Below are 12,721 nucleotides of genomic sequence, written 5' to 3' on the forward strand. Positions count from 1 at the left end.
CATGTGTTCAGAAAGACTAATGGAGCTATGGACTGGGTGGCTTTTTATGGAGCTAGTCACTCCAGAGGTATTCTGTGAATTAGAAAAGGAGAGCTACTTAGAGCGCTTCAAGATTTGTTGTTTTCTGATTTTATTGAGTGTATCCATACTCGAACTGTATGAATCATCGGTTTTATTAAAACAAAAATGCTTTCAAATATTAGGCTAGGGGGAGGATGGGAGGAGAAAACTATACCACACTCATGAGCCTTCTCCAAGCCGATATAAAGAAACTTCATCGCGCCAGTCACTGCTCAATTACTTGACATGACAATAAGAGTACTGATCTGATACACAGGAAATAGGTGGTCTCAAGCAGGAGCTTTGATGCTCTCACCAATCACCAACTACCATGTTACACCAGTAAGCTGAGTGACCAGAGAGCTTGGATGCAAAATTATCCTAAACATGCTCCTGCTTATCATAGAATCGAATAAAATGTTTTCGTGAACAACCATAACATCCATGCAAACTGTCATCGAGTAGAGCGTGGTTTTCCACCAATCCAAGAAACAGGACCTAATATCTCGTAATCGATTTATTGAATTAATATGGAGCACAACTAATAGATTGATTACTTTATTAGGCTAGAACAGAATCTTTGATGACTTCTACGAGTTCCGTTCACAGCACACCAAGAAATGAAGCCAAGCTTGGGAGTTGCTGCTTGAACCCAGCTCAGAATTGACTTAGATAAAGATGACAAGGAATTTCTAACGTTCTCTTTTGTCCATGCTGAAACTCCTATGATGCTGGAAGCATTTGAAACTCGGCGTCCTAACAAGGTACTCAAAATGTGGATGGACGGATGCATAGAAGACCATAACCAGAGGAACAACTAACCATATGACTGAGAAAAACGGTGAGAAAGTATTATTAGTCATTTCAAACAGTCTACTGATAGTGAGATAGATCTTCCATGCGAGCTAGTCCTCTATGTCAGTGGCGAAACAATCATGATAACTTCTAAAACAAAATAATGGACCAATTCAAGGAATACCTCAGATTGAATAATTTGTACTCCTCACTATAAACTGATAGTTCTGTGAAAGCAGCAGGGCATTATTTAAAAAATATCGGGCGGAAACGGACCAATGAATTTTCTATATGATTTAGCTTGACTGAAGCTTTATAGTGACCACCAGCGATCTTGGGACAATATGACGCTGCATTTCTATAAAATTTTTTCCATGGCTCCTACCGCGAAACAGCTAGCCTCTTCACAACGGGCTACCTAGCTCAGAATACAGCCCAAGCTGCCCGATGAAGCTTCTGTTGAATTAAATCAAATATTTTAAAAATCTAAAAATCAAATTGGTCAACGGTCAAGTGGCAAGCATCTGTGCACAAGCAAGAAAGCAAATATGAAAAGATTCCCAAAAAAAGTAGGACGACAAGTATCATGCATCCACGCGCAAAAGCAAGTATGGAAAAGCCGCCCGAAGAAGGAAGGAAGAATGGGCAGCCAAAATGCAACAAGTCGTAGGATCAAAAAAGCATAAGAAGACACGTCATCAATCAGTGGGAGGAGAGCCTGTTTCTTTTGACGCGTCTGAGCCTATATAAAAAGCTCTGGGGATCATGTCAAATACAATCAAAATTTTCTCTTCTTCCTATTCCAAGAGTCTATATAAAAAGGATTCCAGGGATCATTGGGAAGAAAAGAAATAAAGAAATTTTTTTTTCCCTCATAATTTTTCTAAGTTTCTTTTGAACTATCTGCAAGCGTGAACGTGCTTTTGTTTCTTCCCTAGAGGCGCACTGACAGGGAAGACGTGGTTCTGTATTGGATCGTCGTATCTCTAGGAAATCTGTGCCAGCAGACCCGTGCGTGGGGGGGCATAAACTTTTCTGGGACAACATGTTAGCGTGCTTCGATCTACAGGCCATCTTTTCTCTTTCTTCATTTTATTATTATATTGTCAAGTTAATTATTTACTAGTTTATTCTTCTTATTTACTATTTTTTAATAATAGAAATATTTAATTATTGATTTATCAATTATATTTGTGCATCTAGGCTAACAGCTTCCACATGCTCTAAGGGTAGGTTAGTTGTCAAAAAATAAAAAAATAAAAAATCTCTTTGGAAAAATTAGTTTTTCATTTACTTGTGTCCACTGAAAACCGTATGTTGGAAAACTTAGTAGCACGTTTGGAAGACTCTTCTTGTCTGTGCAAACAAACATACCCGAAGTACCTACACTTCCCGTTACAAAACCTTCTGCAGGCAGATGCTGCGTGGCCTGTCCTGAGATGGACCATAGAAAAGGATTGTGCAGACTAGGTGATGCATCCAACCGTTGCTGATCATCAACATCAAACATAGATCTATCTAGGTTTTACTTTTTGCTATAATTTCTTCTTTTTTAGTTCTTAGTGGGTTTGTGTTAGTTAATGGCTGAGATTAAAAGACAGCTGAAACAAGTTAAGGTACTGTAGGAGTTTGTTTCATTATTCATGCTACAATATCTATGAACAAACACTGGACTTTTACGGGTTCTGAATCTATGCGATGCAATCTTGGAATGGTTGCGTAGATTCTAGTTGACGGGAAGTATATACTTCTCTTCTACATATTGATTTAGATCCAATTCAAATTTGAATTGGATTCATCATACTTAATCTACATTGAGCCTTTAATGTTTTACGAGGATACATCACTAGGCCTGTTCGCTCTAAATGTCGCACCTAGTGCCATACTAAGGATGGAATATGAAAATCCCTGTAAAAACTTCATTCTAATTATCAGCACTTATTATACATCCGAAAATAAAAAGAACTGAACTTTATTTCTATGTTTTTATTGCTAACTTAAGCTTCTGCGCTCTGCAGTTTTCTCTATGCAGAGTTGATGAATATCTTTTTAGTTCAATAACATTGGTTAATTTTGCTGATATGACTTATATCGATTTGATAGGTTGCACGTGCTATGCCAAGTATTAAATTTCAGCGGCCAAAAATTCTTTCTTTTCAATTTTAATATGAATATTAATAGGGCATTGCTTTTCTAATCAAACTAAGAAAGGCCCAAATTTCCGGGATTATGTCATTGAAACAAGGAGTTTCACCTAATTCTGTAAAACTGATTTAGTCATTTGTTGATATTTTTAAGCATTCATTTTAATTTCTCCCCAGCTATATCACATAAGTGATAAATAGAAAATATGAAATCATATAGAAAGAAAAGAGATCAATTTGCAGATGAAAAACGCCTGGAAGTCGAGGACAGCACTCGATGATACAGAGCATACAAAATTGTCTCTTTGGCCAAGGCAGGATGCCAACCAAAGTGCTGGAACCAAGAAAAGATTACAAAGGCACAGCCAAATCTACAAGATCTGAAATCCCATGAAGGTAAAATAAAAAAAAAGGAGCAGCAGCAAAGACAGCTCCACAATGACTCATCATCCTCCCATATAATGAAACAGCAGGTCTCTCGCTAAACTTGGTCGACATCAGTTTTGTGGATTCTCCTTAGTAATTTGTACCAGCCAAAAACGTTCTTCTGTTGCCATTGATAGGGGATAAAGAACGATCTGTGTATGGCAGGCGATAGCTCCCTGTCCAGAAAATGTACAACTGCCAGGATCTGAAAATATTTACATTAATTAGGCAGCATGAGAATGAATTATCCCTTTAATTAAGAACTGTTACTGTTGAAGTAGCAGACATACAAAAACAAGGAACTTCCACATGAAGAAACAGAAGTATACCTCCCATTTTGACGAGTCAGTTCCACGAGCAGGGTATGGGCGTTTCAGATCCAGTTCTACCAAGAAGGTACAGGCTTCAATATCATGAAGCTGTGAAAAAATCAATTGGTTAAGACTTTCAGTCCAAACTATAGTAACTTGAGATGGAATATGATCATCAGACAGGAAAATAATTACATATTGCTCATCAGAAGCCTTGTTCTTATTGTTGAAATAAGGTGGAGCAGCTGCAGTGCCTCCTAGAGTAGAATTGAACGGAAATGGAAGAAGCCCTCGAAAACCATCATCTATCCATCGAACTTCACTCACATAAGAAGGTACAAAGAAAGATGAAGGGAAGCGATGCCATTCACTTCCTACACATAGTACAGAGCCTGTAAATAAAGACAAGCACATGTTAGATCCATGAGATGGCACACGATTACCTTGAGTTTACACATAATGATAGTGGCAGCAGTTATAACAGGCCTATGGTGGGAAATAAAACCATGATGTCAACCATAATTTAAGCAGTAGAATATTGAAACAATCGATTGAACATGGTAGACTGTCCAGTTTATGCTTATTAAGGTTGCTGAGAACATTTAGAATATTGCAAAATCATGGCCCACTAAGAGCTGTTACAATTATTAAGACTCAGACAAGAAATTGCTACATATGATAGCTACAGTGACCAAACCATTGAGTGCTTGCTCGGGTGATATCACCCACTGGCACTTCAGCAGGAGGTGGGGGTCCAGCTCTGGTTGGAGTCAGCCCCCAGAGGGCGGGGAGGGTATAGGATAGAAAAATTGAGGATTAGCCCCTCCTAATATCCCCTCCCCTCCCCCCCCCCCCCAAAAAAAAAAAAAAAAAAGTTAAAGAGACCATGATCATCTTACAAATGTAGGAGGCAGTAGCAATTAGTGTTTACTCTTTAACCTCTATATTTTTTTGGCCAAATGATGAAAAAAGTCCTCAGTCCTTACCAGTCCCAGCATCTTCATGATATCCTAAATGCTTATAAATCTCCAAGGGAGCAGAGTATGCATTCAGAATGGAGAAAGTGCGGCTATGGGAAGCACATAATATTAGGCCAAGCAAAACAGGTCTTAGACCTTTTGCAATCTGTTTCAAGCAGTCAACCAGAAATCAATAGTGAGAAAGATCAGTCATTAATTTTGGTAAAAAAATATGGATGTCTCAAATGCACCTTAACAATGACAGAATCTTCAATCGCATACTTGTCACGGAAAAGATCAGGAAGGCTGTCAATGACAGCTGTAGCTGCAACACATATAAGTGGATATATTGGATAGAGGAACCTGCAATGCCAGAAGTTGGATACAAAGATAGTTTATACACCTTTCTCTAAAATACCTAATTGCATTGGTTGAGCATTTATTCATCCTTATCCTTACATCTTACACAAATATCTGCAGGATAACCACATATGCAGTTTTCCACACTCAAATCATGGGGTAAATATCTCAGGCACTATATGTTTAGTAAACCAGGTCAACCATGATGAATTCAAAGTCATTTGGTAAAAATAAAAATATGAGCAAGGGGAAGGAAACTAAATAGTTAGCAATATATTGTAATTCAGAAATTTGTTCTTGAAAATTTCCAAATCAGAGAAGATTAACAATTATGTGATCCATACTAGTTCTTTACGTGGTATAATTTGCTGGCAATAATCCCAGCACTAACTTGTTTTAAAGCAACTTATAAGATAGGAGGCTTAACTCCCTTTCTTCAGCTCCATCCAAATGGCATCTTTATTTGTTTAAAGACAGGATAGCACAACTCAGTCTCTTTGGTTGCTGATTATAATAAATTGCTTAAAACTATGCATTTATTCTTACACTTGAATTAAGAGGCATTGATTCAATCTATGCTTAAGGAGCAAAATTTCAAAATCAAAGTAAGCACATATATTAGAACAATTAAATATGGGTATACAGCCCATTCTAACAGGTCCTGTACAGAAAAGAAACATGGTTAGCATGTTAAATGTTGGGATCAAAAAGAAAAACATCTGAATATTTCTTACCTTTCTTCTTTGTGGGGCTGCAATGACATAAATGCCAACCAAATATACATAGGGGAGACCACTATCAGTAGATCTGGTGCATATTTCCTCCTCGCAATTGGCAGAATACCCAAGAAAAGTAGCGCAAGAACAAAGCTAAAATTGAAATTGTTAAATCCATTCCTCAAATAGAATGTGAGTCCTTCAGTTCCATACAAGTAGCTCTCACCACCTCCCAATACATTATACTTCAATAGATTAAAAACTGAGGACGTCCATCTTCCGTAGCAGTAATAGTCTGCAAATACTGAGAGAGCCTGGAGAAAAGAAACAGCAACAATCAAAGAATTGTAGAACTGAAGCAAAAGAAGAGGCAGAAGAAAAAGAAGAAAGAAGAAGAAGATTCAAACTAGAACAAGAAAGTAACAACCACTACAGATAACAATTATGTGAGAGTTACTGGCATGACTTACAAGAATGCTCAGGGAGGTCAGAAGTCCTGATAAAAATACTCGTTTGAATCCTCCCCTAATCAATGAGTAGACCGTAACTGGGAGAACAACTAAAATAGAGAAAGGCCAGCCAATGATCACCCCAACAGCCGCTACAGAGACTGCCAAAGCATATTCCTCAAGTAGGAACAGCGCCGAGGAAAGAGTGACAGCATACATAGAAAAGGTACTGGGCAAAAAACCTGAAAAGTACTGAGCAGTATAAATCAGAAAAGACAGAAATAACAGACCAATTATAAAGACTAACACTTTGACTACAGCCCTTACAAAAACCAAAACCACTGCTTAAGCAGCAAATAGGCATTAAAATAGTAGAAATGTTGACTGAAAAAAAGTAAAGCAGTCTATCATAGAACAGAACAAGAAATTTACTTGTACTTGCAAAGAAGCAGCCACTGGTTAAGCACAGCATTGCAAGTGTATACCAAGCCATCCTCTTCCCATATTTCCTTGAAAGTGCAATTACCAGAACTGTCTCTGTAATAGTTGAGATAAGACCAAGAAAGAGTCTTACCGCGTAGAAAACTCGAACCTGAGATCCCATCAGCAAGAAACGTGAGAGGACAGACTGCAAAAACATTATATGGTATTAAAAGATACAAAGGTTTCATAAAGAGCAGAATCAGCATACCTTATCCTCATTGTAGATTAAAGAAGCAGGTCCAGCCACTAGTGCATGAAAAAATAGGTATAGATATGACCGGAGAGCAAATTCAGAGCTGCAAAAAATGAATATATCCTCATAATCCTACCGATAACTAACAAAACAGCTCACACAACAAACATCCAAAATCAGTTGAAGTGAAGAACTATAAATGGTTACAGTTGAATTCAACTTTTAGCTTCTTTCTTCCCTTTTCAAATAATGTTTACTTATAGATACTTACAGCCAAACCAATGTTGCCTTCACACAAAGGAAACATATAGTAGCTGGGAATACATTTTGGAGTAAACTTGAGCAACTAGAGGAGAAATTTAAATTCATATTAGGTGAGAAAGTACTCCATGATCATAGAAAATTTGACATGCACTGGAATATACCAAACAATGAGGGTTCAAGAGTCAGCAGCTAAACTATAAAAGGATGAGGGAAAGGTAATACACCTTCAGGGATGAAATCTGCACATGAAATTTCATGGCCCACTTATTTAATAGAGACACGATTCACTCTCCAGACAGTAATTAACTCTCTAACATATGAGTATTGAGCCTGCTTAATGCACTTTAGACTTGTCTAAACTGAGTTTTGCCAGATTTGTGCCACCAATGATGTCTTGCTGGATTTCATTTCAAAAGTTAAATTACATAAGCAACCACCTGTCTCCAAAGGTTCATCCCTTTTTTTCCAGTCAATTCAATCATCCTGGCAATATCCTTTTCTGTTGAAAGGAGTAAACTGCTGAGAAATACCTTAAAATGGGCATTAGAAAAGAAAATTTTATGTCTGATCAAAATTCTATCTCAAAAAGGCTAATTCAATCTTTTCCAATATTACCCTAGTCACGAGTATTTTCCATCAATAGAATTTGTGTCAACCCTGTCACTTGGACCCAAAGTGTTTGATGCAAACCAACAGCAAATCATATCCTATCAAGTAGGCAGCACCAATTGGAAATTACGTCACTTGTGAATCTATATGTAACTTGATAAAGTAATGAGCAGAGTCAATTCAAGGTTCTGATCATCAAGTGCAAGGTTTTTGTGCTACCATAGGAACACCATCATGATACTATGCTCCATGCAATACGGTTGTCTTAAAATGAGATGCCACTTAAGAGCAATATGTGTCCCCCAAATTACAGTCTACCAAGTGTTAATAGTTTCTTAAATTTTAGAGGGCACATGTCAGCAATTGGTGCCAACACATACCTAGTGGCAGCATGTGCAAGGGATAGCAGCATCTAGTAATTCTACCTAGATTGCATCTAGCCTGTTCCTTTAATTTGAAACATGCCAATTTTTGGTTGCAAAGTTAGCATGATGCCAGTTAACAACTTGCAACTCTTTCTTCCACATACAGGCTGTCATTATAGCCATGTAAGCATTCAGAACCAGCCTTTCTCACCATTACGAGTATTTCAACTACATGAGGAAGGCAAATGCTCCATATAAAATAAAACCACAACCCTATGCACCTTTTACTGGCATTATATGCCATACTTGGGGCACATCACCATTCATGAACGTTCATAGAGAAACATATATAGTATAAGTGTCCGTGTTTTTTTTTTTTTTTGGTAATAAAATGGCTCTACATGCATACGTCTAACAGAGTTCGAGGCAAAATATTAGTTATTAGGTTTTCCAACCTACAGAATATGACAAATGCTAGGCTTTTGACTGTCAAAGAAACAAAGAGAAATGAAAATTTGGTCAAAAAGTAAAAACATGCCCCCTTTTCCGAAGGTTCAATTCTCTCTCCCCATACGAAGAAAATGTGAATTTTTAAAATTTGATGCAGCAAGAAGGCAAAGTTGAGAACATAAAGCTAGAATAAATTCGAGGTAATATTCATCTTAATTAAAAAGCCATAACATCATGTTCTGCGGAAGTGCTTGTTCTTCCAAAAATCTGGGAGTCATGTAAACTTATGCACTTGTTCTCTTCCTTTCCAACATATGTTTTCTTATCAACCATACCACAAACCTATTACAGCAAACTAGTCCAGCAACGAACTCTCATCCCCAAAGTTGGCATCACAACCACTTAAACACACTCCTTTCCTAATATCAGCAAATACCATAACGATGTTTTCTTAGTCTCTCATCCATGCTAAGACATGAAGAAAGCCATTCAGCCATGAAGCTATGAACAGTTTGAAAAATCTCCGTTTGCACGCAAAATAGCCAAAGCCTAGAAGAAAAAAAGTGAACCCTGTAGCCCATTATAATCAAACGAAACCCACTGGACAGTTACAGGAAAAGAAAATCATTAAAAAAAAATTTAGGCATTCTACCCTGAACCAAGATCCATATTTTCTAACAAGAATCTTGTCAGCATCAAAAACGCAATCCTTAAACCCTAACTGCATCAAGAACTTGATCTTCATACCCCAGTACAACTAAAAATAATCAAAAGAATTTAAAAAAACAAAAAAATTCAAGAAAAAGATAGATACAGTGCGTAAGGAAAAAGAAGAGGGAATTTGGGAAAACCTATACTCCCAGGTCTGGAATCCGGATTTGTAGAGCAGGTAGTGAAGGGGCTCCCAGTAGTTGAAGACCTCGTCGCAGTCGTGGATGATGTTGGAAGCGGCGCTCATGTGCCTCATCATCCCGAGCACCACCATCGGCAGGACCCACTTCAACACCCCTCGATCTCCTTCGTTGTCGTTCTTCTCCGCCTTCGCCTCCTTCGAGTACCGATCAGACGAGGAAGAGGAGTCTCGATCCCACGAAGAGGGCGGTCGCCGGCGATGCCGCGCCTCCGAGATCGCCATGGCCGACATCCTTCGCTGTCCCACCCCTCTCGCTCGCTCTCTAGTCTCTCCGCTCGCTTCTGTAATGGGTCTCCATTACTTGCTCGTATTAAAGTGTTGGGGGCCTCGGATTTAAGATGTTCCGCCCGGCCATGTTAAAGGGTACGCTTTTGGCTTATCTGGGGACCACTGCTTTGTCTAATCAATTGACGCGTAGAGCGTGGCCGAGTTCTTAATCAGTCTAATATGACCATCAGAAATGGGCAGCTAGTGGATTCTTTCTTCTTCTGAAAGGAAGAGATATGAATACAAGCAGAGACGGCAAAACAAGTGCAGTCTTTATGATGAGGAGATTGCTTTATTAACTCAGAATTGTAGCTAAAAATATCGCTCAGCCGGCGTGCCCCATTCCACCGCTCCGTTTGCATTGCGCTGTGAATTGTGCCAAATAATGGATCAACTTGATTGGTGGAAGATAATGAAGTGACCATTTTGAATGATTTACTATGCTTGCATTTAACATCATTGTTATTTTTTAAAAAAAAACAAAAACAGTTGTTTCTATTTTTTTTAATACTTATAGCTCGATGCGAGGTCCAGCCCGTTGATCCGCAATATCTGCATACTCTTGGACAAAGATGGTCTATCGTGGGTTAGACATGTCTATAGGGAGGCGAATAACTCAACTGATTGAGTGGTCTCATTCACAGGCTACCACTAGAGAGGCTTTAACTGGAGGACCACATGTCGGTGCCTCAACCTTTATGTTAAAATATGTGCGAGTTTTTTTTGAAAAAAAAAACAACAGAACTAGCCTTTTTAGATCTACGATCTAATAGATCTTGCCTTTGCTGCTCCCGTGGTCTCAATCTCAAAGCCCCTTTTTTTTGTTTGAAAGGGGGGGCAATCAGGCTCGAATTCTATACGTCCAAAAATTCATAGAATTGCAAGGCCTTGAGCTTGAATCCCTTCACGCAATCATCTCCAACCGGTTGGGCCATGTTTTGGGATTTAAAAAAGAATATAAAAAAACGATACCAAATAGGCCCTAGTCACACTAGTGTTGTTTATATTTTCCAAAAAATACTTTTCTTTTCTGAACCAAAAACTATATGGTTTTCTTTGCAGTTAGGTTCTCTCGAACTTTGAAAATTGGCATCATAAACCTCCTAATGCAACGAGGCAGGCATCATTATAAAATGAGTAATGTTGTATCTGAAGGAGGAAAAAGGAACATGTTTCTTTCAATAAATGTTTGTGATGATAAAATGGAAAGCTTCAACTAAAAAAGTTCAATCATTAGTTATCAACCTCTAGAAGACTGCAACAAGGTGTTTTAACTAGAGATGGAGTTGATTGATGAATTGAAGAGAATGTATTCACCATGACCTATGCTATAGCAATTACGAAATTATGAAAACTCCTGGCACTAAGTTTGCTCTGACTAGTTCAAATATAACAAAACCAAAGTCAGCTGGAATCTTGAGATTAAAATTTTCTTTAACTTACAAATTGACTAGTTTGACAGCAACATGTTTTCTTCAATCAACCTGGAATCTGTTGCTTGTCTTCAGTCTCAGGCCACAAGGATATAGACTGAAAGGGACTCAGCAAATGTGTCTTCACAGACTTACTACCAGATGGCCTTGTCTTCGTTCTTGGTTGACTGCTTTTGGGTCTCTGGAAGTCTAGTTTCCTGTGTTTCGTCCTTAAGAGCCTCCCTCTTTTTCTTCTTCTTCTTCTTCTTCTTCTTCTTTTCTTTTTTTTATTTTTTTGGTACAATGGCAGCTCACACTCGACGGATGTAAATACGGCCAACAAGATTAGAAAATAGAAAATAAGAGCACAAGCACCGGCCCCATGGCTCATCCAAATGAAACAAGGACCTCCCTTTACCAATCCCGTCACACTACATGTGGGGTAAAGGTTCAAATTTACCGAGTTACAGACAAGATTAAATACTATTAGGTATAGCAATCCATGGATAATTTTACCCTCGGGTGAGGGTTGAACTAGTTCCCTCACAGGAGCTTGAGATTAAATGTTGCACAAAGCAGGGACCTTTAGTTAATTCCTACGGTGCAATGGTTGAACTAGCTCCGTCATGCGGCTTGCAGAGACTAGTTCAAGTATAACTTCAGACGAAATTATAATAGGCCTTTTCTTTATCGATTTTATCGTTAGGTCCCTCTTAACTTTTACAGTACGTGTTCGTCCCTTCACTCCTCTCCCCCGCCAACGTCGACGGCAGCATCGTTTTCGACCACTGGCTCTCAATCAATCAAGGATGCAACAAGGCCACTGGCCATATCAGACCTGAAATTTTTTTTGAATGTCCTAATATTTTTGGTTCTCCAAGCTACTTCTTCCCAAGATCGTCACAAGGTAGAGAATATGAACAGCTGCAGAATCTCTTATATCAAGAAGGGAAACTATACTAGGTCTTTGCATAGTTATGCAATTTGCGTAGCTCGAATAATATCAACAGCTATGCAATTTGCTTTTATAGTTATGTACTTGCATATTGCTGTCCATATTTAAAAGCTCGAGGACTTGTTCCTTATTACCTGCCATAATAACTAACCAAAATCACTGCTCAGATTTTTTTTTTTTAAAAAAAAGATTTGAGAAGATCACAGGAGATGATTGTGATGCATGGATTTTCAATATTTTCTCTCGGATAAAGGATGCCCGCTATGGAAGGTTTTTATGGAAAAAAAAGCTCGCTTACCTTGTTTATGGACATTGCTTAGACACCTATGTAACCACTGTCATGTGGAATATAACGAGCTTAAGTATGTGGACAAATTCTTACAGTAAATTAGCAAATTAACATTAGAAAATACAAATATGGCTTGTGTTTTCAATTTCCACATCACAAGAATATAAGACAATGTAGCTATACGCAACAAACATCAACCATCTCAGCTCAGCTGCCACAACCATTCCAAAATCTACAGTGAACATCAAACTCGCTGGATTCAAGCATACACACACTATCATGGCAAAGAGCAAAGCAGAGA

The 12,721-nt window shown here is 38.3% G+C and overlaps 1 protein-coding gene across 4 annotated transcripts; it reads right to left on the minus strand.

Annotated features, from left to right (window-relative positions):
• Positions 1–3,218: 3,218 nt before the first annotated feature.
• Positions 3,219–9,824, minus strand: EBS3 (Alg9-like mannosyltransferase family). 4 transcript variants are annotated; one of them, XM_008813847.4, is made up of 10 exons: positions 9,436–9,824; positions 6,912–6,999; positions 6,653–6,812; positions 6,242–6,462; positions 5,790–6,085; positions 4,947–5,058; positions 4,723–4,861; positions 3,932–4,128; positions 3,755–3,844; positions 3,219–3,630 (listed from the first exon to the last, which is right to left on the minus strand). In XM_008813847.4, exons 1-10 carry the CDS (start codon positions 9,726–9,728, stop codon positions 3,481–3,483), a joined length of 1,746 nt encoding a protein of 581 aa, XP_008812069.3. In that variant the 5' UTR covers positions 9,729–9,824; the 3' UTR covers positions 3,219–3,480. The 4 variants fall into 4 exon arrangements, with proteins under 4 accessions (XP_008812069.3, XP_089787058.1, XP_088578639.2 ...); XM_089930932.1 differs by having other exon boundaries at positions 6,659–6,848; positions 9,436–9,804; XM_088722513.2 differs by having other exon boundaries at positions 6,653–6,848; positions 9,436–9,804.
• Between the last annotated feature and the right edge of the window lie 2,897 nt (positions 9,825–12,721).

This window comes from Phoenix dactylifera, chromosome 5 (genome assembly GCF_051530095.1).
Source record: "Phoenix dactylifera cultivar Ajwa chromosome 5, Ajwa_hap1_PhDact_Kaust_v1.1, whole genome shotgun sequence".
NCBI classification, from domain to species: Eukaryota; Viridiplantae; Streptophyta; class Magnoliopsida; order Arecales; family Arecaceae; genus Phoenix; species Phoenix dactylifera.